Raw genomic sequence first — 22,322 nt, forward strand, 5'->3', positions numbered from 1 at the left:
GCCCTGGGCCCTTGCAACTTTGATTTTTAGAAATCCAAACAAAAGTGATTCTTACGGAACTGTCACTTCACAAACTGGTCTATGGTTAACACACTCTGTCAACCCCCCCCCCCCCCCCCGGGAAGGGGATATATATTAGAGGCCCAGTGCATGAATTTGTGCATGGGTGGGGAGTCTGGCCAGGGGGAGGGGACATGGGTGGTTGGCCGGCCTGCCTGCTGGTCGAACTCCTGATCAAGGAGACAATTTGCATATTAGCCTTTTATTATATTTATTAGTGGCCCAGTGAACAAAATTCATGCATGAGCCGGGGGGGGGGGGAGGGGGACGTTCCCTCAGCCCAGCTGCACCCTCTCAAATTGGGTACCCTAGGGGGATGTCTGACTGCTGATTTAGGCCCAATCCCTCTCACAGTCAGACATCCCTCTCACAATCTGGGACCTAGACTAACTCCTAACTGCTCACCTGCCTGAGTGATTACCTCTAATCCCTCTGCCTGCCTGACTCCAACTGCCTCCCCTGCTGGCCATATCACCCCTAACTGCCTCTGCCTCCACCCCCACCACCATGGCTTTGTCCAGAAGGAAGTTGGACATCTGGAAAATGGCCGGTCCACCTGGTCTAATTAGCATATTACCCTTTTAGTAGTATAGGTAGGTTATATAGGATAGGATTCCTTAAATGGGGGGAGCCTTTTTCAACAGGAGGAGATGCTCCTGGCAGACAAAAATACATAATCCCTATATCTGGACTGATATCCAGTCATATGCACAAACCAGTCATTAAAAAATTGAACTGCTTTCTTACATCTTATACCAAATAGCTATTTCCCTTAAAACCCCTTCTCAGCCCCCACCTTAGGTTCTGCCTTCACAGTTCACCCAGATTAGGTTTGATTGGTCAGTTTCTGTGCCAGTCAGCATCAAAAGCTCTGCCTCCTAGGCAGCCATTGGCTCCTCATACTTCACCCAGATTTAGTTCTGATTAGTCGGTTCTATGTCAGTCAGTGTCTCTGGGCCTATCTCCAGGCCTGATTAGAGAGGCAGAGCTGATCAGCAACCAGGTTGCTGGCAAGTGGGCTGAACTGCTGACCTCTCCCCAGGCCTCGCCAACAACCGGGACTGGCTGCTGATCAGCCCTGCCTCTATCTCTCTCTGTGAGGTCAGCAGTTCAGCCTGCTCAGCAGTCCCTGCCCAGTCAAGCCTGCTGTGCACAGCTTGGCATTCAGTTGTACCTTTAGTCATTTTGGACATTATGGACTCTGGCTCTTTATATACATTGAGTGGCCAAATTATTATGATCTCTGAATGCATAATAATCTGGCCGTTCAGTGTATATGTGTGTTGGGGGGGGGGTACCCAAAGGGTACGCAATTTGAGAGGGTATATATCCTACCTAATAAACGAGTAATATGCAAATTAACCACCACTCCCTACACTCACAAGCCATGCCCACTGGCCACGCCCACCCGCCAATCAGAGCAAGTATGCAAATAAACCCAACCAAGATGGCTACCAGAAGGGAGGCGTGGGTTTCCCCGGCAAGCTTTCCACACACTGGCGGCCCTAGCCTCCACTCAAGGATACAATGTTTCAATTATAGAAATGGTGGCAGCCACTGATGGAGCAGGAGGCTTGGCTCCACTCCAGGCTACAAAGTTTCAATTCTAGAAGGTAAATAAATCGCAGATACCAGGGCCTCCACTTAGGTCACCAGGGGACATAGCTGGCCTGCAAACCACCACAGACCCCTTGCCCAGGCCGCCCCATGCCCCAAGGGGACCCCCACCCTGATCCAGGACACCCTTCAGGGCAAACCAGCTGGCCCCCACCCATGCACCAGGCCTCTATCCTATCTAATAAAAGAGTAATATGCAGATTGACCATCACTCCAACACACAAGATCAAGATAGCTGCCGCTATGTGGTCAAAGATCCTGCCCCCAAGATGGCCACCACAAGATGGCCAGCAGGGAGGGCAGTTGGGAGAGACCAGGCCTGCAAGGGAGGGCAGTTGAAGGCAATCAACCCTGCAGGGGAGGGCAGTTAGGGGTGATCAGGCCGGCAGAGGAGGGAAGTTGGGGGCAAACAGGCTGGCAGGGGAACAGTTAGATATCAATCAGGCTGGCATGGAGTGGTTAGGGTGATCAGACTGGCAGGCAGAAGGGGTTAGGGACAATCAGGAAGGCAGGTAGGCGAGCAGTTGGGATTGTGAGAGGGGTCCCAGATTGGAGAGGGTGTAAGCTGGGCTGAGGGACACACACCCCCCCCCCGCCCCCATGCACAAATTTCGTGCACCGGGCCTCTAGTTGTATATATATATATATATATATATATATATATATATATATATATATACACACACACACATCTATCTCTTAGAGGCCTAGTGCATGAAGTCATGCATGAGTGGGGTCCGGCCAGCCACGGGGAGGGGACATGGTTGGTTGGCCAGGCTACCTGCTGGTTGAACTCCTGGTCAAGGGGACAATTTGCATATTAGCCTTTTATTATATAGAAAATACACTGAGTGGCCAGATTATTATGCATTTAGAGATTATAATAATCTGGCCACTCAGGATAGATAGATACATAGATAAATAGATAGATTTTAAAAGATTTTATCAAAATAAAGAATATGTCACCAGGAAAAAGTAATAAAGGCATATACTAGTAAACAATGAAAAAAAGTTTATTCTGCTAACTCAATTTCTAATTAAACCACAGACCGAAGCCTCAGTTTGGATGAGATAATGATTTAGCAAACCATCTCTGTGATGTACCTGACAGGAATTTACATAAATGATTTTGGAGAAGCCATAGGTAAATAGGCTTATCTAGGAGTGGGACTTTTGAATTTACTTGTAAAGCTGTTTTAATAAAGTTTCTCCACAAGACCTGCCGAAACTGGTTTGGCTCAGTGGATAGAGCATCGGCCTGTGGACTCAAGGGTCCCAGGTTCGATTCTGGTCAAGGGCATGTACATTGGTTGCGGGCACATCCCCAGTAGAGGGTGTGCAGGAGGCAGCTGACCAATGTTTCTCTCTCATCGATGTTTCTAGCTTTCTATCCCTCTCCCTTCCTCTCTGTAAAAAAATCAATAAAATATATTAAAAAAAAAAAAAAAAAAAAAAAAAAGACCTAAACTAGTGCAGAAGAAAACTGGATTTAGGAAACTACCAATAGTTAATTTTTGCATCTACTAACAATAACTCTTTTACTCCAGAGACTCTCTGTGAAACTTATCACATTCTTATCAGACAGCAAAATACAGCTGAAACTAGTTTTAAACAGCAAAACACTGCAGAAACTAGTTGTGAAGAGCATTAATATGGGGGAGGAGATGTTAACTATATCTCTAAAACTTTTATTTTAAAAACTAGAAGCCTAGCGCACCCTCTCTAATCTGGGATTTCTCTCTTGCAATCCGGGATCACTGGCTCCTAACTGCTCACCCGCCTGCCAGCCTTATTACCCCTAACCACTCTGTATGCCTGCCTGATTGTCCCTAACTGTCCTCCCTTACCAGCCTGGTTGCTGCTAACTGTCTCTGCTTTGGCCCCTGCCATTGTGGTTTTGTCCAGATGGATGTCTGGTCTAATTAGCATATTATCCTTTTATTAGTATAGATGAAGTCTAAAGAAAATGTGACAAATATTAATTGTCAATTCTGTGTTTGGTACATTATTATATGTATTTGAATTAATCTTTGTATGATTGATGTAAAAAACATACAAACTTGTAGAGAATTTTTACGAGCTTATTTGAGCCAAAGTGATGACATATACCAGGGAGCAAAGTTTCATGCTCCAGAGAGTAAAAGTTTTGCAGATTCTCTTATGTATTTGTAATTAAGGAGGGAATAAAAAAAGATTACCTGATGGTGGAAGAAAGCAAGGTAGGGATTGGATTACATAATGGTTAACATTATTTGCTCTTTGAAATTTGTTTCAAAGGTAGGTTAACCTGGATGCACAGAAACAATGAACAAGAAGGTGCCGAAACCGGTTTGGCTCAGTGGATAGAGTGTCGGCCTGCGGACTGAAAGGTCTTGGGTTAGGTTCCGGTCAAGGGCATGTACCTTGGTTGAGGGCACATCCCCAGTAGGGGGTGTGCAAGAGGCAGCTGATCAATTATCTCTCTCATCGATGTTTCTAACTCTCTATCCCTCTCTCTTCCTCTCTGTAAAAAATCAATAAAATATATTTTAAAAAATGAACAAGAAGGTAATCATCTCTTGAGGGAGGGGTTGGGGCTGGAGGAGGGGAAGAATGGGAGATATTTGTAATACTGTCAACAATAAAAATATTAAATAAAAAAAAGAAGGTATATGGCCCAAACTGGTTTGGCTCAGTGGATAGAGCATTAGCCTGCAGACTGAAAGGTCCCAGGTTCGATTCCGGTCAAGGGCATGTACCTTGGTTGCAGGCACATCCCTAGTAGGGGGTGTGCAGGAGGCAGCTGATCAATGTTTCTCTTTCATCGATGTTTCTAACTCTCTGTCCCTCTCCCTTCCTCTCTGTAAAAATCAATAAAAAAAAATTTTTTTTTAAAGAAGGTATATGCCTGGGGTGTGACTACACATTGTTTTCTACCCAGTTAGGAATTTATGATCAGATCACCTCCTGAGGTTACTTTACATACAGCCCTTTTTTCCCCATCCATGGTACTATTCTGTGTCTTTTTAAATATATTTTTATTGATTTCAGAGAGAAAGGGAGAGGGAGAGAGAAATAAAAAGATCAGTGATGAGAGAATCATTGATTGGCTGCCTCCTGCACACCCACACTGGGGATTGAGGGCACATGGCCAGGTTGTGAGCCCACAACCTGGCCATGTGCCCTGAACAGGAATGAAACCAGTGACCTGCTTAATGGATTGGTGTTCAACCACTAAATGGCACCAGCTGGGCATTTCTCTGTATTATTAATGTCTTGAAATTATGATAAATAAATAGATATCACCACATAGTGTTTTTAAAAAGCACATTGATCTGAACAATGCTTTATCTGTTCCAAACATGAATTTAATAAATTATTATACATATGTCATTAGATTTCTGCTTTCACTCCCCTACCGGTCATTTGCAGGACATTGTAAAAATTAATGGGAGGAGAGATTGTAATCCAAAAGAGTGAATATGTATCACCTCATCCTGACCTAGAGATGACAGATAGAGACATAACCCTGGAAATCTGTCTCTGGGATTGTGAAGAATGATGGCATTAATGCAAAAACTAGCAAAATGAGAGAAACCTATCATTTAGTTTAGCTCAGCTCATTAGAATACTGAACAAGAGAAGGTCAATTTAGTGGATTTCTGTTGCCCTAAAGTAGGGGTGTCAAACTCAATCAGAGAAGGGGCCAAAATCTAAAATCCAGCCTAAATCGCGGGCCGAATGGTTTACTGAACAGTCATAAACTGACAATGTCATAAACTGACAGCGGAGTGCAGCGATGACAGCGCGGTGCGGGCCACATTGCAAGGCCTGGCGGGCTGGATTTGGCCCGCGGGCCTTGTGTTTGACACATGTGCCCTAAAGTTTTACTATCCTGTGCTGAATATTTTTCTTATAAAATATTAACAGTTTTATCAAATATGTGTTCCAATCTGTCATACACTACAAAGAACATTACAGCCCTAGCCAGTTAGGCTCAGTAGATAGAGCATCAACCTGCCAACTAAAGGGTCCCAGGTTCGATTCCAGTCAAGGGCACATGCCCAAGTTGTAGGCTTGATCCCCAGTAGGGAACATGCAGGAGGCAGCCAATTAATGACTCTCATCAGTGATGTTTCTATCTCGTCCTCTCTGAAATCAATAAAAATATATTAAAAGAAAAAAGAGCCAAAACCGGTTTGGCTCAGTGGATAGAGCGTCAACCTGAGGACTGAAAGGTACCAGGTTCGATTCCAGTCAAGGGCATGTACCTTGGTTGTGGGCATATCCCTAGTGCAGGGTGTGCAGGAGGCAGCTGATCAATGTTTCTCTCTCATCGATGTTTCTAGCTTTCTATCCTTCTCCCTTCCTCTCTGTAAAAAAAAAATCAATAAAATATATATTTTTAAAAATATATTATATTCTAGTAGAGCTGGAAAATAATTTGTTAGCCTTAAACATGTAGACCATTGCCTGGCCAGTGTGGCTCAATGGTTGAGCATCAACCTATGAATCAGGAGGTCACAGTTGAATTCCAGGTTAAGGCACAGCTCGGGTTGTTGCCTCAATCCTTAGTGAGGGGCATGCAGGAGGCAGCCAATCGATGATTCTCTCTCATCATTGATGTTTCTATCTCTTTCTTACTCCCTCTCTGAAATCAATAAAAATATTTTTTAAATGTATACCATTACTATCAAAAGGACAAATCAACAGGTGCTTCACTGAGGACACACTACACATGTAGTTTTTCTGTAATGCACAACTTGAATTTAATTATGAGGAAATAGTCAGAAAAAAACAAATTGAGAGATTTTTTTCTTTAAAAAATATTTTTATTGATTTCAGAGAGGAAGAGATAGAAACATCAATGATGAGAGAGAATCATGGCTGCTCCCTGCTGGGTACTGAGCCCACAATCTGATCTTGTGTACTGACCAGGAATCAAACATGGATCCTTCAGTCCACAGGCTAAGGCTCTATCCACTGAGCCAAACCAACCAGGGCTTGAGGGATTTTCTAGAACTGGCCTCTTCAAAAATGTCATTATCAGGACTTAGCTAGATAGTTTGGTTGGTTAAAGAGTTGTCCCTACCCAGGGGTGGGGAATTTTTTGCCAAGGGCCATTTGGATATTTATAACATCACTAAAGGCCCAGTGCATGGGATTTGTGCACTGATGGGGGGCGTGACCAGCGGGGATCGCCTGCTTTGGTGTCACTGCTCATCCCAGTCAGCCAAGCAGCGCTCCCACTGTGGGAGTGCACTGACCACCAGGGGGCAGCTCCTGTGTTGAGCATCTGCCCCTCGGTTGGTCAGTGTGCTTCATAGCGACTGGTTATTCTGCCATTCAGTCGCAGGGCTTTTATTGTACAGGATTTGTGGGCCATATAAAATTATCAACTTAAAAAATTAGCCTATTATATTTGGTCAAACATTTATTTTATTTATTTATTATTTTTAAAGTATATTTTATTGATTTTGTACAGAGAGGAAGGGAGAGAGATAGAGAGTTAGAAATATTGATGAGAGAGAGTCATTGATCAGCTGCCTCTTGCACACCCTCTACTGGGGATATGCCCGCAACCAAGGTACATGCCCTTGACCGGAATGGAACCTGGGACCCTTCAGTCCCCAAGCCGACGTTCTATCCATTGAGCCAAACTGGTCTCGGCTATATTTGGTCATTTAATTAATTCAACCCTACTGTCTTGGTAGGGTCAGACCAAATGATTTCTCAGGTCTCATACTGGACATTTTCTACCCCGCATTGTTTATCCTGCTGATCTCAGCACTGAATGGGAGCTATGGATCACTGCCAGTGCCCAGCATTGTATTGCATATCACTAGTCTGGGAAAAGATAAAAATTCAAAATCTGAAGAACAGTTTCTACTGAAAGCATATTGCTTTCCCATTATCCTAAAATGAAATAAAAAATATTAAGTCTAGCTATTGTAAGTTGAGGACTGTCAGTGTATGAAAAATGATAAGGCAAATATAGAAAAATGTTTACAATTGGTAGATCTAGGTGTAACTATTGTTACAACTATTGTTACAACTTACTGTATTTGAAGTTTTTTCAAAATAAAAAGTTAAATTGTGTGTGAGCCCCTGGCCAGTGTGTCTTAGTAGTTGAGAATTGGCCCATGCTCCCAGAGGTCACCGGTTTGATTCCCGGTTAGGGTATATGCCTTGGTTTCGGCTCGATTCCCAGCAGGAGGTAGACAATTGATGTTAATGTTTCTTTATCATTAGTGTTTTTATCTCTCTCCCTCTCCCTTTCTCTCTCTCTAAAAAGATTAATAAAAACATATTTTTTAAAAATGTGTGCGCGCCCTGGCAGATATGACTTGGTTGAAGTGTTGTCCCGTATACCAAAAGGTGTTGGATTCTATTCCCAGACAGGGCACATACACTTACCCAGGTTGCGGGTTCGCTTGCCAGTTGGAGCATGGTAGCAGGAGGCAATAGATTAATGTTTCTCTCTCTCTCTCTCTCTCTCTCTCTCTCTCTCTCTCTCTCTCACACACACACACACACACACACACACACACAAATAAAAAACATATAATCAGTGAGGATTTTTTTTTTTTTAAAAAAAGAATGTATGAGCCCTTTAACTCATAAGTCTATACTAGGAGTCTATCCTAAAAATAACTTTTTTTTTAAGTCTTTGCTTCTGTAGTTGGGGGGGGGGGGTGGGGGAAGGAGGATGGGAGTTTAAAGCAAACAAGACTGGAGGAATTTCTGCCCTAATTTTCTGAATAAGTCCCTCTAAGTAGTTTTTGGGAATAGTGTTAAAAAAGACATAAAGCCATTCAGAAGAATTTGAAATAAACTATGTTGATACTCCACCCTAAAGGATGTGGAGCATCACTCCTCATGCCTTAGTACTTCCTTCTAAAGAGTACAGTAAAGAGTATATGTGTAACTTTACAGTGGAGAAACCAGACAAAAACTACATCAGTGAGGCCATCAAGGTCAACACCAACAGTAAAAAATGATGTGGAGCCCTGGCTGGTGTTGTTCAGTGGTTGGTATCATCGGCCCATGAACATTTAAATTAGCCTATAATTGGGCAATTATCTTAAGTTTCATCTTGGGTCTCAGGTTTGATTCTTAGGCAAGGGCAGTTACCTTGGTTGCAATTCAATCCCTGGCCACTGCCAAATGGGTCCTAGCCCTGCGGGATGCAACCAATCCATGTATCTCTCTTTTTCCCTCTCTCTCCCTCCCTTCCACTCTCTAGAAAATCAATAGAAAAAATGTCCTTGGGTGAGAATTAACAAAAAAGAAAAGAAAGTCATAAAACATATTAACAGCATGAATCCTTGATATGACATGATAAAAATGGCATTTTACATCTGTGATTTTCCTACCGAAAACCTGTAACTCACAATCAATCATGAGAAAATTTCCAGTAGAGATGCATCCTATAATATACCTAATTAGTACCCTCAAAACTTCCAAGGTCATTAAATACAAGGAAAGGTTGAGAAATTGTCACAGTAAAGAGGAAACTTAAGAGACATAACTAAACAAAATGTAGCATTTTAGAACAGAAAAGAGCATTGGATTAAAACTAAGGAAATCCAAATAAATTATTGACATTAGTTAATATACCAATATTGGTTAATGAACATAGGGGTGCATATATCCTTTCTGATTGGTGTTTCTAGTTTCTTGGGATATATTCCTAGAAGTGGGATCTCTGGGTCAAATGGAAGTTCCATTTTCAGTTTTTTGAGGAAACTCCATACTGTTCTCCATAGTGGCTTCACCAGTCTGCATTCCCAACAGCAGTGCATGAGGGATCCTTTTTTTCATCCTCCGCAGCACTTGTCATTTGTTGCTGATAGCCATTCTGACTGGTGTGAGATGGTACCTCATTGTCGTTTTGATTTGCATCTCTTGGATAATTAGTGACTTTGAGCATGTTTTCATGTCTCTTGCCTTCCTTATGTCTTCTTTCGAAAAGTATCTATTTAGGGCTGTTGCCCATTTTTTGATTGGGTTATTTATCTTCCTTTTGTTAGGTTGTATGAGTTCCCTGTAAATAATATTTAGCCAAAACCGGTTTGGCTCAGTGGATAGAGCGTCAGCCTGCGGACTGAAAGGTTCCAGGTTTGATTCCGGTCAAGGGCATGTACCTTGGTTGCGGGCACGTCCCCAGTGTGGGGCGTGCAGGACGCAGTTGACCCATGTTTCTCATTGATGTTTCTAACTCTCTATCCCTCTCCCTTCCTCTCTGTAAAAAATCAATAAAATGTTTTTTAAAAAAAGAACTTTAAATAATTTTTTAAATATATTTTTTTGTTTCAGAGATGAAGGGAGAGGAAACATCAATGATGAGAGATAATAATTGATAGGCCGCTTCCTGCATGCCCCCCACTGGGGATGGAGCTGGCAACCCAGGCATGTGCCCTTGACCAGAATCAACCAGGGGACCCTTCAGTCCACAGAAGGATGCTCTATGCACTGAGCAAAACTGGCTAGGGCAATATATATATATATATATATATATATATATATATATATATATATATATATATATATATATATATACTTTATTGATATTTTACAGAGAGGAAGAGAGAAGGATAGAGAGTTAGAAACATCGATGAGAGAGAAACATCGATCAGCTGCCACTTGCACACCCCCTACTGGGGATGTGCCCGCAACCAAGGTACATGCCCTTGATTGGAATCGAACCTGGGACCTTTCAGTCCGCAGGCGGACGTTCTACCCACTGACCCAAACCGGTTTCGGCAAGGGCAAAATATTTAAACTTAAAACAAAAAACTGCAAGGGCTGTAAGGTTGGAGAAATTCACACAGCTTCACTAATTTCAGATGCCAGAATTCCTGATCTTCCCTCTTTTATTAATATGAAAGCTGTTGAGGAAAACAGCAGGGGAAAATTAATGGCAAACGTTAAGAGCAGAGGCCACGCCCCGGTCAAGTGCTTAGCTATGAGGGGGGCGGGGTGGGACTTTCGGAGGCTTGCTCTTTTCCTACTGGCTGAGGAGGCTCACGTGTCTAGGCTGCGCGGTCACTTGACAGGAACCGGAACCTGGGATTATAAAACAAAGGGAAAAGGAACCTGCGCTGGCTTTTCTTTTCCCTCTTCTTCACCATCTAGCTCCTTCAGGCCTAAGCTCGCGCTAGCTGCCCACCGGCCTGGCATCGCTTTCACTATGGCCCTCAGTGATGCTGACGTGCAAAAGCAGGTGAGGGGCTGGGGCTGGGGCTGGGCCTCGCGAAGTTGCGGAGCCGGTCCGGGGTGATGGTCTGGATCCCGGCTCTGGGAAGGCGCGGCCTTGTCAGCCCAGAAGCCGAAGGAAGGTCTTTTACCCCAAGTTCCGGTGTCCTGGTGGTTTGTCTGCGGGAGGGAATCTGGCTAAACCGGGACTTCTGCTTGAATCTTACCTTCTCGAACGCTCTTTGGGTCTTGCTTCGTCTCTCCCTATTTGACCATCGTATCTGCTGTGCTTGATAGTGCAGAGAGTTGAAAACAAGGGTTGAAATGCAAATTGAATGCAAGGGTTGAAAATACCTTTTCACTTGGTTTTTAACTCTGATGGAAGGGTTTACAATACGCGGAAACAAAGTGCTGAGGGGAGAGACTTGCTTCCACTTTTTTGAGGTCATTCATTTTCATGAACTGTTAATTTTCATTTTGGAGGAGTCTCCTGTCACAGTGAATTGTATGGTTGATCTCCCATCAGTCTGCACATTAATGTTTGTCAAGCCCTGGCTGATTTCGCTCAGTGGATAAGAGTATTGGCCTGCTGACGGAAGGGTCCCGGGTTTGATTCCAGTTAAGGGAACATGCCCGGGTTGCGGGCTCTATCTCCAGTGTGGAGTATGCAGGAGGCAGCTGACCAGTGATTCTCTCTGATCATTGATGTTTCTATCTTTTCCTCTCTGAAATAAATAGAAATATATTTTTTTAAATTGTCAAATGCAGAACTCTTTAAAAAATATATATATATATGTATGTATATATGTGTGTGTGTGTGTGTGTGTGTATATATATATATATATATATATATATATATATATATATATTTATAAGCCCCAGCACCTAAACAGTGTTTGGCATAAAGTAGATGAGTCAAGGTTTTATGGGAAACATTGTTTGAATATATGTTAGTTTTGCAAGTGGGAAACTAATTTTTTTCCATCATAATTTATCCCCTCTGCCCTCTTTTACCTCCACCCACGCCCCTCACCCCAAAGCTTTAGTGTTTTATTAATTAACTTTAAATATATTTTTATTGATTTCAGAGGAAGAGGGAGATAGAAACATCAATGATGAGAGAGAATCATTGATTGGCTGCCTCCTGCACACTACCCCCTCCCAATACTGGGAATCAACCCCGCAATCTGGGCATGTGCCCTTGATCAGAATCGAACCCAGGACCCTTCAGTCCACTGGCCAATGCTCTATCCACTTAATCAAAATGGCTAGGGTTTAGTGTTGTTGTTTTTTTTTAATGAGCCATACCTTCAAGTTTGTAGGCAGTAAGGAGTACAAAAGCCTCTCAGGAGAATATTGTGTCTAAAGGCCTATAACATGAGAGAGAAAAAATGACTTCCATTTGTCCTGCCAATAGATCCTCTGAAATTAGGGTCCTTGCATTTAAGAATCATATTGCCAATAGGTTTTTTCAGAAAAGGAAGCTTAAGGCTGCAATTTAATCGCTGCATAATTTAGAGAACTAAGACTACTTCTTTTTGAAGTAGTAGGAAAATTCCCTGACTAAATCTTACTCACTGGCTTATGAATATTCTTAGATGAGCAATACGATGTCTTTTTCTTTGATTTTTTCCATTTCCTTGAAAATACCTTTGCATTTTATTTTTAACTAATGCACTAAGAAGAGTGAATTATTTCTTCATTTTAGTGGTTCTTGTGCTAATCACTAAATAAAAAGGGGTAACAAAAATAGCATCTGTGGAGAATTTCAAGAAATCTTTCAATATTCTTACAGGACAGCGACCTTTTTGAACATTTATCACTGCTGCTTTAATTTTTATTGTAGGTAAACTTGGTACAGTGGAAAAGTACAATGCCCTCCAGATACTTTAGGAAGTCCCATCAATAGTACTGATTCTCTTTTTACTCTTGTTCCTTTATCTTCCCTACCTTGTTATAATGTACTGAAGATTAAGGCTTTCATAGGAAAAATATAAAGGTAAAGCAGTTTATTTCCTTGGAATCTAGGTCAAAACCATTTTTTCTTTCTGTAAAATTGAAAGAATGAAGAAATCTGCCTGCCTCTGGCACATATAAGCTCCTGGAGGGCAGTGTGTTTTGTTTCCTGTATTTTCAGCTGTGAATAGGCCAAAAATTAAGCACATAGTAGTGCTTAATAAACTCTAGGTTCCCTTACTACTACCTTCCCATTGTATAAAATACTTGTATATTGCTCTGGCCAGTGTTGCCCATTGGTTGGGCGTCACCCCATGTACCGAAAGGTTGCCAGTTCCATTCCTGATCTGGGCACGTGCCCGGGTTGCATGCTTGATCTCCTCTGGTGTTTTTCTCCCTTTCCCTTCCTCTCTCTCAAAATTAATTAAAAGTCTTTAAAATAAGTACTTGTATATATTTGTTTTTTTGTCGGGGGAGTATGGTCCTTTATTTCATCAGATTTTCAAAGGAATCTATCTGACTGCAAAAAATTAAATTACTGGGTTAGCTGGAAGAAGAAAGTATTTTTTTAAAATATACTTTCTTGTACGTATAAGTTTTTAAAAATATATTTTATTGATTTTTTTTACAGAGAGGAAGAGAGAGAGAGATAGTTAGAAACATCTATGGGAGAGAATCATCGATCAGCTGCCTCTTGCACACCCCCCACTGGGGATGTGCCCACAACCAAGGTACATGCCCTTGACCAGAATTGAACCTGGGACCTTTCAGTCCACAGGCTGTCGCTCTATCCACTGAGCCAAACCAGTTTCCGAGAAAGTATTTTTTTAAAGGTCAGGTTTTTCTGCCTTTGGGGTGGAGTTAAATGTCCTTAAGGGATTGACTGTTTCTCTTGTTGAAATTCTTAGGAGAAAATATGATCATGTTGACTGTAAACAGGCTTCTCTGACCTGGGTTAAAATAGTGTTTGTTTTGCTTTAGGCTGTCAGATTTGGTAGCAAATAGTTCAGCTTGAGTGGTAAAGGCACATAATCAGGTTTGAATCAGAGTTTTCACCCACAGAGGCCAAATATGCCCTGTAGTATTTATAAACATCTGATTTGATTACCATATTTAGTTAAATTACTTTTAAAATTCCAGACTGAGTTCACTGAGGCTTCAAACTGAACTGGAGGAACTACCATTCTCACCACAACCACACACATGGATTTATAGGGGGCTAATCCTTTTTGCAAGGTCACAGAGATTTTCTATACATGTAACTTTGGATTAGGTGTCCTGAATATTTTATTTACTTATTTTGTATTATTATTATTTTTATGGATTTTTAATGACAGAAACAAAAAATATCTAAAACCGCAGCTTCTGGAAGAACCATTTGTTCTTGCCTGTCTGGTACCTCTCTTCAGGCTTGACTTTGGCCTCCCGTTGGGCCTTGCGTTTTAGAGCAGTGTCTCTGAAAACGTCCTTCTTGACAACAGTTTTGTCCGAGTGGTTGTCCACAGAGTACCTTGTGGGCATGAGGTGATTGTAGTTATAAACTTTCACAAAAGACTTGATCTTTGACCTCTTGGCAATTTTCTTTTTGCCCATGGCAACAGTCACTTTTCAGGGTAATGGTCCATTCCAGTCCCCAGAGCATGGCTGTAAGTCCGAGGTGCCATTGTCAGTGTTCTTTACGATGATGGCTTTGCATCCAGAGTAGCATCCGGCTAGGACCAGCGCCACCTTCCCAGGTTTCATAAACTTGCCCATTTCGAATGCAGCCACTCGGGCCTAGAGCAGAAAAGAAAGACCTGAATATTTTAAACCTTGAAATTTTACAAGTATTATGTTACTTAAAAACATTTTTCCCCCCATTGATTTTAGAGAGAGAAAGGGAGAGGGTGGGGGTGGGGGAGAGATAGACATCAATTTGTTGTTCTGCTTATGTTTGCATTCATTGGTTGATTCTTGTGTCCTGAACAGGGATTGAATCTCCAACTTTGGCCTATCTGGAAGATGCTCTAACAAACTGAGCTACCTGGCCAGGGCCACACACTATAATCTTTTGACCAATTTATATATTTTTTGGGACTAAACATCAATTTAATTGAATAATTCTAATTTAATAGTTTTCATTTCACATAGGAGGAAAACCCATCAACTTGTCAAAATACGGCATTCTCAAATAGTTATGGTAAGACCAAAATGCTCATCTAGGTTAAAGAGAAGTAAAATCAATAATGATAAAAGTGTAACATGCTAATTAGACTGGACAGCCAAATGACTTCCTGGACGAAGCTGCTGTGGCAGGGGCCGAGACAGAGGCGGTTAGGGGTGATCAGATAGACAGGTGATCAGTTAGGGTCAATCAAGCAGGCAAGTGGTTAGGAGCCAGTGGTCCTGGATTGCAAGAGGGATGTGCGACTGGCAATTGGACATCCTTCCAGAGGTCTTGGATTGCGAGAGGGTGCAGGGTGCAGGCCAGGCTTAGGGACCCCCCCCCCCTCCACCCTGTGCATTGATTTCATGCACTGGGCCTCTAGTATAATATGTTTCCCTAAGCATTTATATCAGTTTGTAAAGTTTTGATTTTCAATGAAAATTAAATATCTAATGTTTTCTTTAGAAATTCTTAGCTCTGGCCTGCAGTTTTCAGCATTATCCTTTTAATGTTAAATTTAATTATAAAACTATAATTGACTCATTTTCAACATGCCAATTCAGAGGAAAATATCTGCATTTCCAGAATTTTGTTGCAGTTATATATTTTTAAATAAAAAGTCACAAAAACTTGATTTTATCCTAAAAAATTCAGTGGCACATTTTCTATAAAAGGTATTTCCTAGGGACCAATTTCAGTGTACTGTGATTTGTGTGAATACCTTGTATAACAGATGTTCTGAGTAACAATTCCATAACGATTCTTTTTTATTAGCTCTTCTATTTTCTTAGGAGAAGCTTCATTTTTATTAATTTTTTAAAAACATATCTTTATTGATTTCAGAGAGGAAAGGAGAGGGAGAGAGAGAGAGAGAGAAACATCAGTGATGAGAAAGAATTATTGATTGGCTGCCCCTAACTGGGGATTGAGCCTGAAACCTGGGCATGTGCCCTTGACCAGAATTGAACCTGGGACCCTTCAGTCTGCAGGCTGATGCTCAGTCTACTGAGCCAAACCGGGTAAGGCACATTTTTATTACTTTTGAATTCTTTATTTTTATTCTGGCTGCTTTTAATGCTCTGGTATTATTTTTTAAAACTTGCTGTCTGGTCCTGTGCAATGTTTTAAAGAGCTGTAAAACCTTGGTTCCTCCACCCTCCTAACCATGTCTCCTCACAGTGGTGGCTACTTCTCCAGGGGACGAGTGGACCCCAGTATTGTGTTACTTTTAAAATAAGCTCTAATTATCATACTTATTTTGATCATCAAGAGTGGGATAGCTCCAAAAATTTTTTATTAAAAGTTTTTTTTCTTCTAAACCATACTGTATATTTTCTTTAAGACATTGATCCCATAGGGTTTTCTTAAGTCACTGTTTAAAAATTTTATAAAACACATCACATAAAATTTACCATCTTAACCTTTTTATGTTGTTGTTAAGCCTCACCCAAAGACATTTTCCCCCATTTATTTTTAGAGAGAGTGGGAGGGGTTGAGACAGAAAAATTTCTATGTGAAAGAGACACATTGATTGGTTGCCTCCCACAGGCTCCCCACCAGAGCTGGGGATCGAGGTTACAACCTACTAAGTATGTGCCCTTGACCAGAATCAAACCTGAGACCCTTCAGTCTGTGGGCCGACTCCCTAACCACTGAATCAAACCGGCTAGAGCCATCTTAAACATTTTTACGTGTATAGCTCAGTAGTGTTAAGAATGTTTACATTCTTGTGAAACAAATCTTAACTCACTTTTGTACACCTATGTGTACCTTAGATTTATGGTATCTTGTGTTACATGGAGAAGTTGGAAAACATGGAGAAGTTGGAAATGTTTCTGGATTGTTAAACTCTATAAAATACTTGGAGATATTTTAGAAGGCTTGAAACTATGAACATATTCCATTCATGCACCAATATTTATTGAGCAACTGCTATGGTGGCAGTTCCATGTTCAGAAGTTACAGTGTGTTTTTTCTTTTTTGTGTTTTATTGAAGTTACAGTGGTTTAAAAGATAAAAGCTGCTCTGGTCTGTTTAGCTCACTGGTTAGCTTTTAGGCCCGAAGACCAAAAGGTCAAGGGTTCATTTCCTAGGCAAGAACACATATCTCAGTTGCAGGTTTGATCATCGCCCCAGTTGGGGTGCGAAGGGGAGGGCACTAATTGATTTGTCCCTCTCACATCATTGTTCTCTCTCTCCACCTCCTCCCTCCCTTCCACTCTCAAAAAGTCAGTGGAAAAAATATCCTCGGGTGAAGATTAAAAAAAAAAAAAAGACAATCAGCTGCTTTTTGCTGTTGTTAATCCTCATCTGAGGATATTTTTTCCACTGATTTTCAAAGGGAAAATGGAAGCGGGGAGGAGAGAAAGAGGAAGAGGGAGAGAGACATATTTGCCTCCTACACGTGCCCTAACTGACGGGGCAGAGAGTGAACCCACAATCCAGTTACATGCCCTTAATGGATACTCAAACCCTCCATCTAACCACTGAGCATAATGACCAGTGCAACTGCTTTTTTTTTTTTTTTAAATCTTTATTCAGATTATTACAGTTGTTCTCCTCCCCCCCCCCCCCGCCTCAGCACAAAAGAAAATGAAAAAGGAATAAAGACACACAAAATATATATTTTTTAATAATAAATCTTTATTGTTCAGATTATTACAGTTGTTCCTCTTTTCTCCTCCCATAGCTGCCTCCACCTGGTTCCCACTCCACCCTCTGCCTTCATCTCCCCCCCCCCCCCCCACTCTCCTCATCCATAGGTGTACAATTTTTTTTTTAAAATATATTTTATTGATTTTGTACAGAGAGGAAGGGAGAGAGATAGAGAGCCAGAAACATCGATGAGAGAGAGTCATCTATCAGCTGCCTCCTGCACACCCCCTACTGGGGATATGCCCGCAACCAAGGTACATGCCCTTGACCGGAATCGAACCCGGGACCCTTCAGTCCCCAAGCCGATGCTCTATCCATTGAGCCAAACTGGTCCCGGCAATAGGTGTACAATTTTTGTCCAGCCTCTTCCCATACCACCCACATCTTTCCCCCACAAGAATTGTAAATGCACTCCCTTTCTATGTCCCTGATCCTATTGTATTCACCAGTTTATTCTGTTCATCAGATTTTTTATTCACTTGATGTTTAGATTCACTTGTTGATAGATATGTTGTCACTTGGTTGTTCATAATTTTTGTCTTTTTAAAAAAATATATTATTGATTTTTTACAGAGAGGAAGAGAGAGGGATACAGAATTAGAAACATCGATGAGAGAGAATCATCGATCAGCTGCCTCTTGCACACCCCCCTACTGGGGATGTGCCCACAACCAAGGTACATGCCCTTGACCGGAATCGAACCTGGCATGTTTCAGTCTGCAAGCTGACGCTCTATCCACTGAGCCAAACCAGTTTTGACCATAATTTTTGTCTTTTTTTCTTCTTCCTCTTCTTTAAGAATACCCTTCAGCATTTCATATAATACTGGTTTGGCATTGATGAATTCTTTTAGCTTTTTATTATCTGTGAAGCTCTTTATCTGATCTTCAATTCTAAATGATAGCTTTGCTGGGTAGAGTAATCTTGGTTGTACATTCTTGCTATTCATCACTTTGAATATTTTTTGCCATTCCCTTCTGGCCTGCATAATTTCTGTTGAGAAATCAGCTGACAGTCATATGGGTTCTCCCTTGTAGGTAGCTAACTGTTTTTCTCTTGCTGCTTTTAAGATTCTCTCTTTATCTTTTTCCCTTGGCATTTTAATTATCATGTGTCTTGGCGTGGTCCTCTTTGGATTCCTCTTGTTTATGGTTCTGTGCGCTTCCTGGACTTTTAAGTCTATTTCTTTCACCAGGTGGGGGAAGTTTTCTGTCAGTATTTCTTTAAATAGGTTTCATTATCTTGATCTCTTTCTTCTTCTGGCACCCACATAATTCTGATGTTGGTACACTTGAAGTTATCCTAGAGGCTCTTTACACTATCTTCATATTTTTGGATACTTTTTTCTTTTCTGGTTGGATAGTTTTTGCTTTTTCGTATTTCAAATCTTTGAATTGATTCTTGGGACATCTAGTCTGCTGTTGGATCTTTGTATATTAGTCTTTATTTCAGTCAGTGTATGCTTAATTTCTGATTGGTCTTTTTTCATATCTTTGAGGGTCTCACTTAATTTCTTGGAGATTTTTAGAAGATTCTTGAGTGATTTTGAAACTCTATATCCAGTAGTTTGCTTCCCTCCATTTCTTTGGTTTTGAAACTCTATATCCAGTAGTTTGCTTCCCTCCATTTCTTGGTTTTGCTTCCCTCCATTTCTTTCATTTGTGACATATTTCTTTGTCTCCACATTTTGGCTGCTTTCGTGTGTTGATAGGGTGACCTTGTGTGGTAGGTGTCTTATAGGGCCCAGTGGCTTAGACTCCCCAGTTACCTGAGGTAGACACTCTTAGTGCACCCCTTTGTGGGCTGTGTACACAGTCTTGAAGTTAAGCCTTAATTGTTGTTGGTATTACTGGGAGGAATTGACCTCCAGGTCAATTGGCTTTGAGCACTAGCTGTCTCTACAATGGGAGAACTGCTGTGCTGGGGACACCCTTATGAGGCAGGCTTTGGTGCTCACTGAGTCTGCCCCTTGAGTGTTATCACTTATGGATATGAAGAGTTGTAATCTGGTATGGTCTCACTGACCACTGGGTACACTGGCTCTTGGATTTTCAAGGAGGTGTAAAGTCAGCCACTGCCTGAGGCCAGCCAGCAAGAGCTACAGAGAGATCTGCAGATTCCTCTTTGGGGTTTGGAAGTGCCCAGATGAGGCCAAGCTGTGAAGCAATGCAGGATTTGCTGCAGGGCCTTAGGTTTCCTTTTGGAAACTTTGGAGCTCTCTGACCCAGCTGCAGTTTGTTAGGTTTTAGGTTGCAAGAGGGACAGGCCATTCATATGCAAAAGCCGCTGTATACAGCTTGGGTGGGGTTGTAAATTGGGAGGAGCGGGGTTTCAGGGGATCACCAGGGTGGAGCAAACACCAATGACTGCCAGTCCACCCTGCCCCGGAGATGTCCCCGGGTCTCTGTGTGCCACGGTCCAGTGTAGGAACAGTCATCACTGTGAGCATATCTGAGAGAAAGCTGCCCTCGTATTCTGGCCTGATGTCAGACAATCTAGTTTCTCCCCGTATGAGTCTGGGTCTCCAGAGTCTCATCTGGAATTGGAGATCATAGCAATCGGGAGCTTATACCCAGTTGAAAAAAAACAACAGTGCACCCAGTTGACAACCCGTTTCACACACCTCTGTACCTCTGCACTTCCGCACCTCCTACCATCTCAATGCATTTTTTTTTTATTTCCTTCTAGTTGTAGAACTTCCACTCAACCAGCTTTCCTGTGGTTCTGGATGATATTTGTTTTGTCTTTTAGTTGGAGTTTTGATGTGGTTGTGAGAGGCAGCAAATACAGGTGTTTACCTATGCCGCCATCTTGGTTGTTCCTCCCAACTGCTTTTTTAGAAATTTCACTTTCTTCTTTTAGGTGGACCCCTTTGAAATGAAACCACCAGTGAATTTGATTAGCTGTGTTGCTTGTATATTCTTTAATTCCCCTCATCTTATTCTTAAAATTTTTTTCCATTTTAAAATCTTTTTTTCCATTTTAAAATCATTTTTCAATTCCAGTTAACGTACATAATTATATTAGCTCCAGGTGTATACCCCAGTGATTAGGCATTACAGTACTTGATAAGTGATTATCCTGATAAATCTCCCACCCATCTGACACCATAAATAGATATTACAATATTGTTGACTCTATTCCTTATGCTGTACTTTACATCCTCATGGCTATTCTATAACAACCAATTTGTATTTCTTTTTAAGCATTAAAAAAATCTTTATTGTTGAAAATATTGCATATGTTCCCTTTTATCCCCATTGGCCTCTTCTTGCACATCCTTGCCCACTACCCTAGGCTTTTACCATACTATTTGACCCATGGGTTATGAATATATGCATACAAGTTCATTGGTTGATCTCTTCCCACCCCTCTTTTTTCTGCCTTCCATCTGAGGTTCCACAGTCTGTTCATGCTTCTATGTCTCTGGATCTATTTTTTTCATTAGATTCCACATATGAGTGAGATCATGTGATACTTTTCTTTCTCTGACTGGCTTATTTCAGTTAGCATAATATTCTTCAGGTCCATCCATGATGCTGTAAATGGTAAGAGTTCTTTCTTTTTTACAGCTGTGTAGTATTCCCTTATGTAAATGTATCAGACCTTTTATATCTACTCATCTCCTGATGGGCACTTGGGCTATTTCCAAATCTTATTACCTATTGTAAATTGCCCTGCTTTGAACACATATTCCTTCTGATTAGGGTTTTGTGTTTCTTATGATATATTCCTAGAAGTGGGATCACTGGGTCAAATGGCAGTTCCTTATTTATTTATTTATTTATTTATTTATTTATTTTTCCAGCATCAATTTATTTTTCCTAGAATTTGGATATAATAACTGCAGCAAGATAGTGCTCAATACTATTCAAACCTCGCTTAAGGTTCTTAAACTACCTCAACATTTGTAAATGTGAATTCACATTCCAGTAAAACTGGAAAGCTAAAATTTGACATACCAACAAATTTACTCAATATTGATGTAACTACAAAATTTTATGTTAACACATGGCCTTTACAGAATTTGGCCTTTAGAAACTAGCTTAGGAGAAATTTGAGGCTGCTGAGATGGGGAAGGGGTCCTTCAAGTATGCCTGGGTTACTCTTAGTTACTCTTTGCTTACCTGTCCTAACCTATTTAGTGTTACACCAACAGACTCCCCCTTTCCCATAGCTTTTACCATGAAGAGACAGGTGATTCAGTGGGAAAAAAAATTCCCACAAAAAAACCCCCAAAGTTCCCACCCAGGAAAAAAATGTTAACAGAACTATCCAATTGTTAAGTTTATCAGCAGATATAACACTGGAAATAGGTCATGGGCAATTCTGAAGCCTTTTACCTAAGTAGTAAAACAGAAAATTACAGTGTTGACCAAAAGAACACACAGGTTTCTCATGAGTTAAACTTTGTATTTTAATGGGTCTCAAAATTTTGTGACACATTTTTGGTCATCTTGTTTCCATTAAAAAGTACTGATTTTAGCCGAAACCGGTTTGGCTCAATGGATAGAGCGTCGGCTTGGGGACTGAAGGGTCCCGGGTTCGATTCCGGTCAAGGGCATGTACCTTGGTTGCGGGCATATCCCCAGGAGGGGGTGTGCAAGAGGCAGCTGATCGATGACTCTCTCTCATCGATGTTTCTAACTCTCTATCTCTCTCCCTTTCTCTCTGTACAAAATCAATAAAATATATTTAAAAAAAAAAAGTA

At 41.3% G+C, this 22,322-nt stretch overlaps 2 protein-coding genes and 1 pseudogene across 3 annotated transcripts in view; 1 reads left to right on the forward strand and 2 right to left on the reverse strand.

Moving 5' to 3' along the window:
* Nucleotides 1–10,706: 10,706 nt before the first annotated feature.
* Nucleotides 10,707–22,322, forward strand: part of ATP6V1E1 (ATPase H+ transporting V1 subunit E1) — a 79,144-nt gene continuing 67,528 nt past the window's right edge. Inside the window, exon 1 of the mRNA XM_084878665.1 lies at nt 10,707–10,882. Coding sequence (XP_084734791.1) covers nt 10,850–10,882 — 33 coding nt within the window. The 5' untranslated portion in view covers nt 10,707–10,849. The remainder of the gene's footprint in view (nt 10,883–22,322) is intronic.
* On the reverse strand, nt 13,618–14,635 carry LOC311620324 (large ribosomal subunit protein eL27-like; annotated as a pseudogene). Its single transcript has one exon. The product of its transcript is annotated as a large ribosomal subunit protein eL27-like (transcript).
* On the reverse strand, nt 15,482–21,798 carry LOC311618614 (complex III assembly factor LYRM7-like; the record flags this gene model as incomplete). The annotated part of the gene is made up of 3 exons (XM_084876200.1): nt 15,482–15,714; nt 15,969–16,112; nt 21,739–21,798. 3 exons carry the CDS (start codon nt 21,796–21,798, stop codon nt 15,622–15,624), a joined length of 297 nt encoding a protein of 98 aa, XP_084732326.1. The 3' UTR covers nt 15,482–15,621.

Source organism: Pipistrellus hanaki (genome assembly GCF_964339955.1).
Source record: "Pipistrellus hanaki genome assembly, chromosome: 3".
Classification (NCBI taxonomy): domain Eukaryota; kingdom Metazoa; phylum Chordata; class Mammalia; order Chiroptera; family Vespertilionidae; genus Pipistrellus; species Pipistrellus hanaki.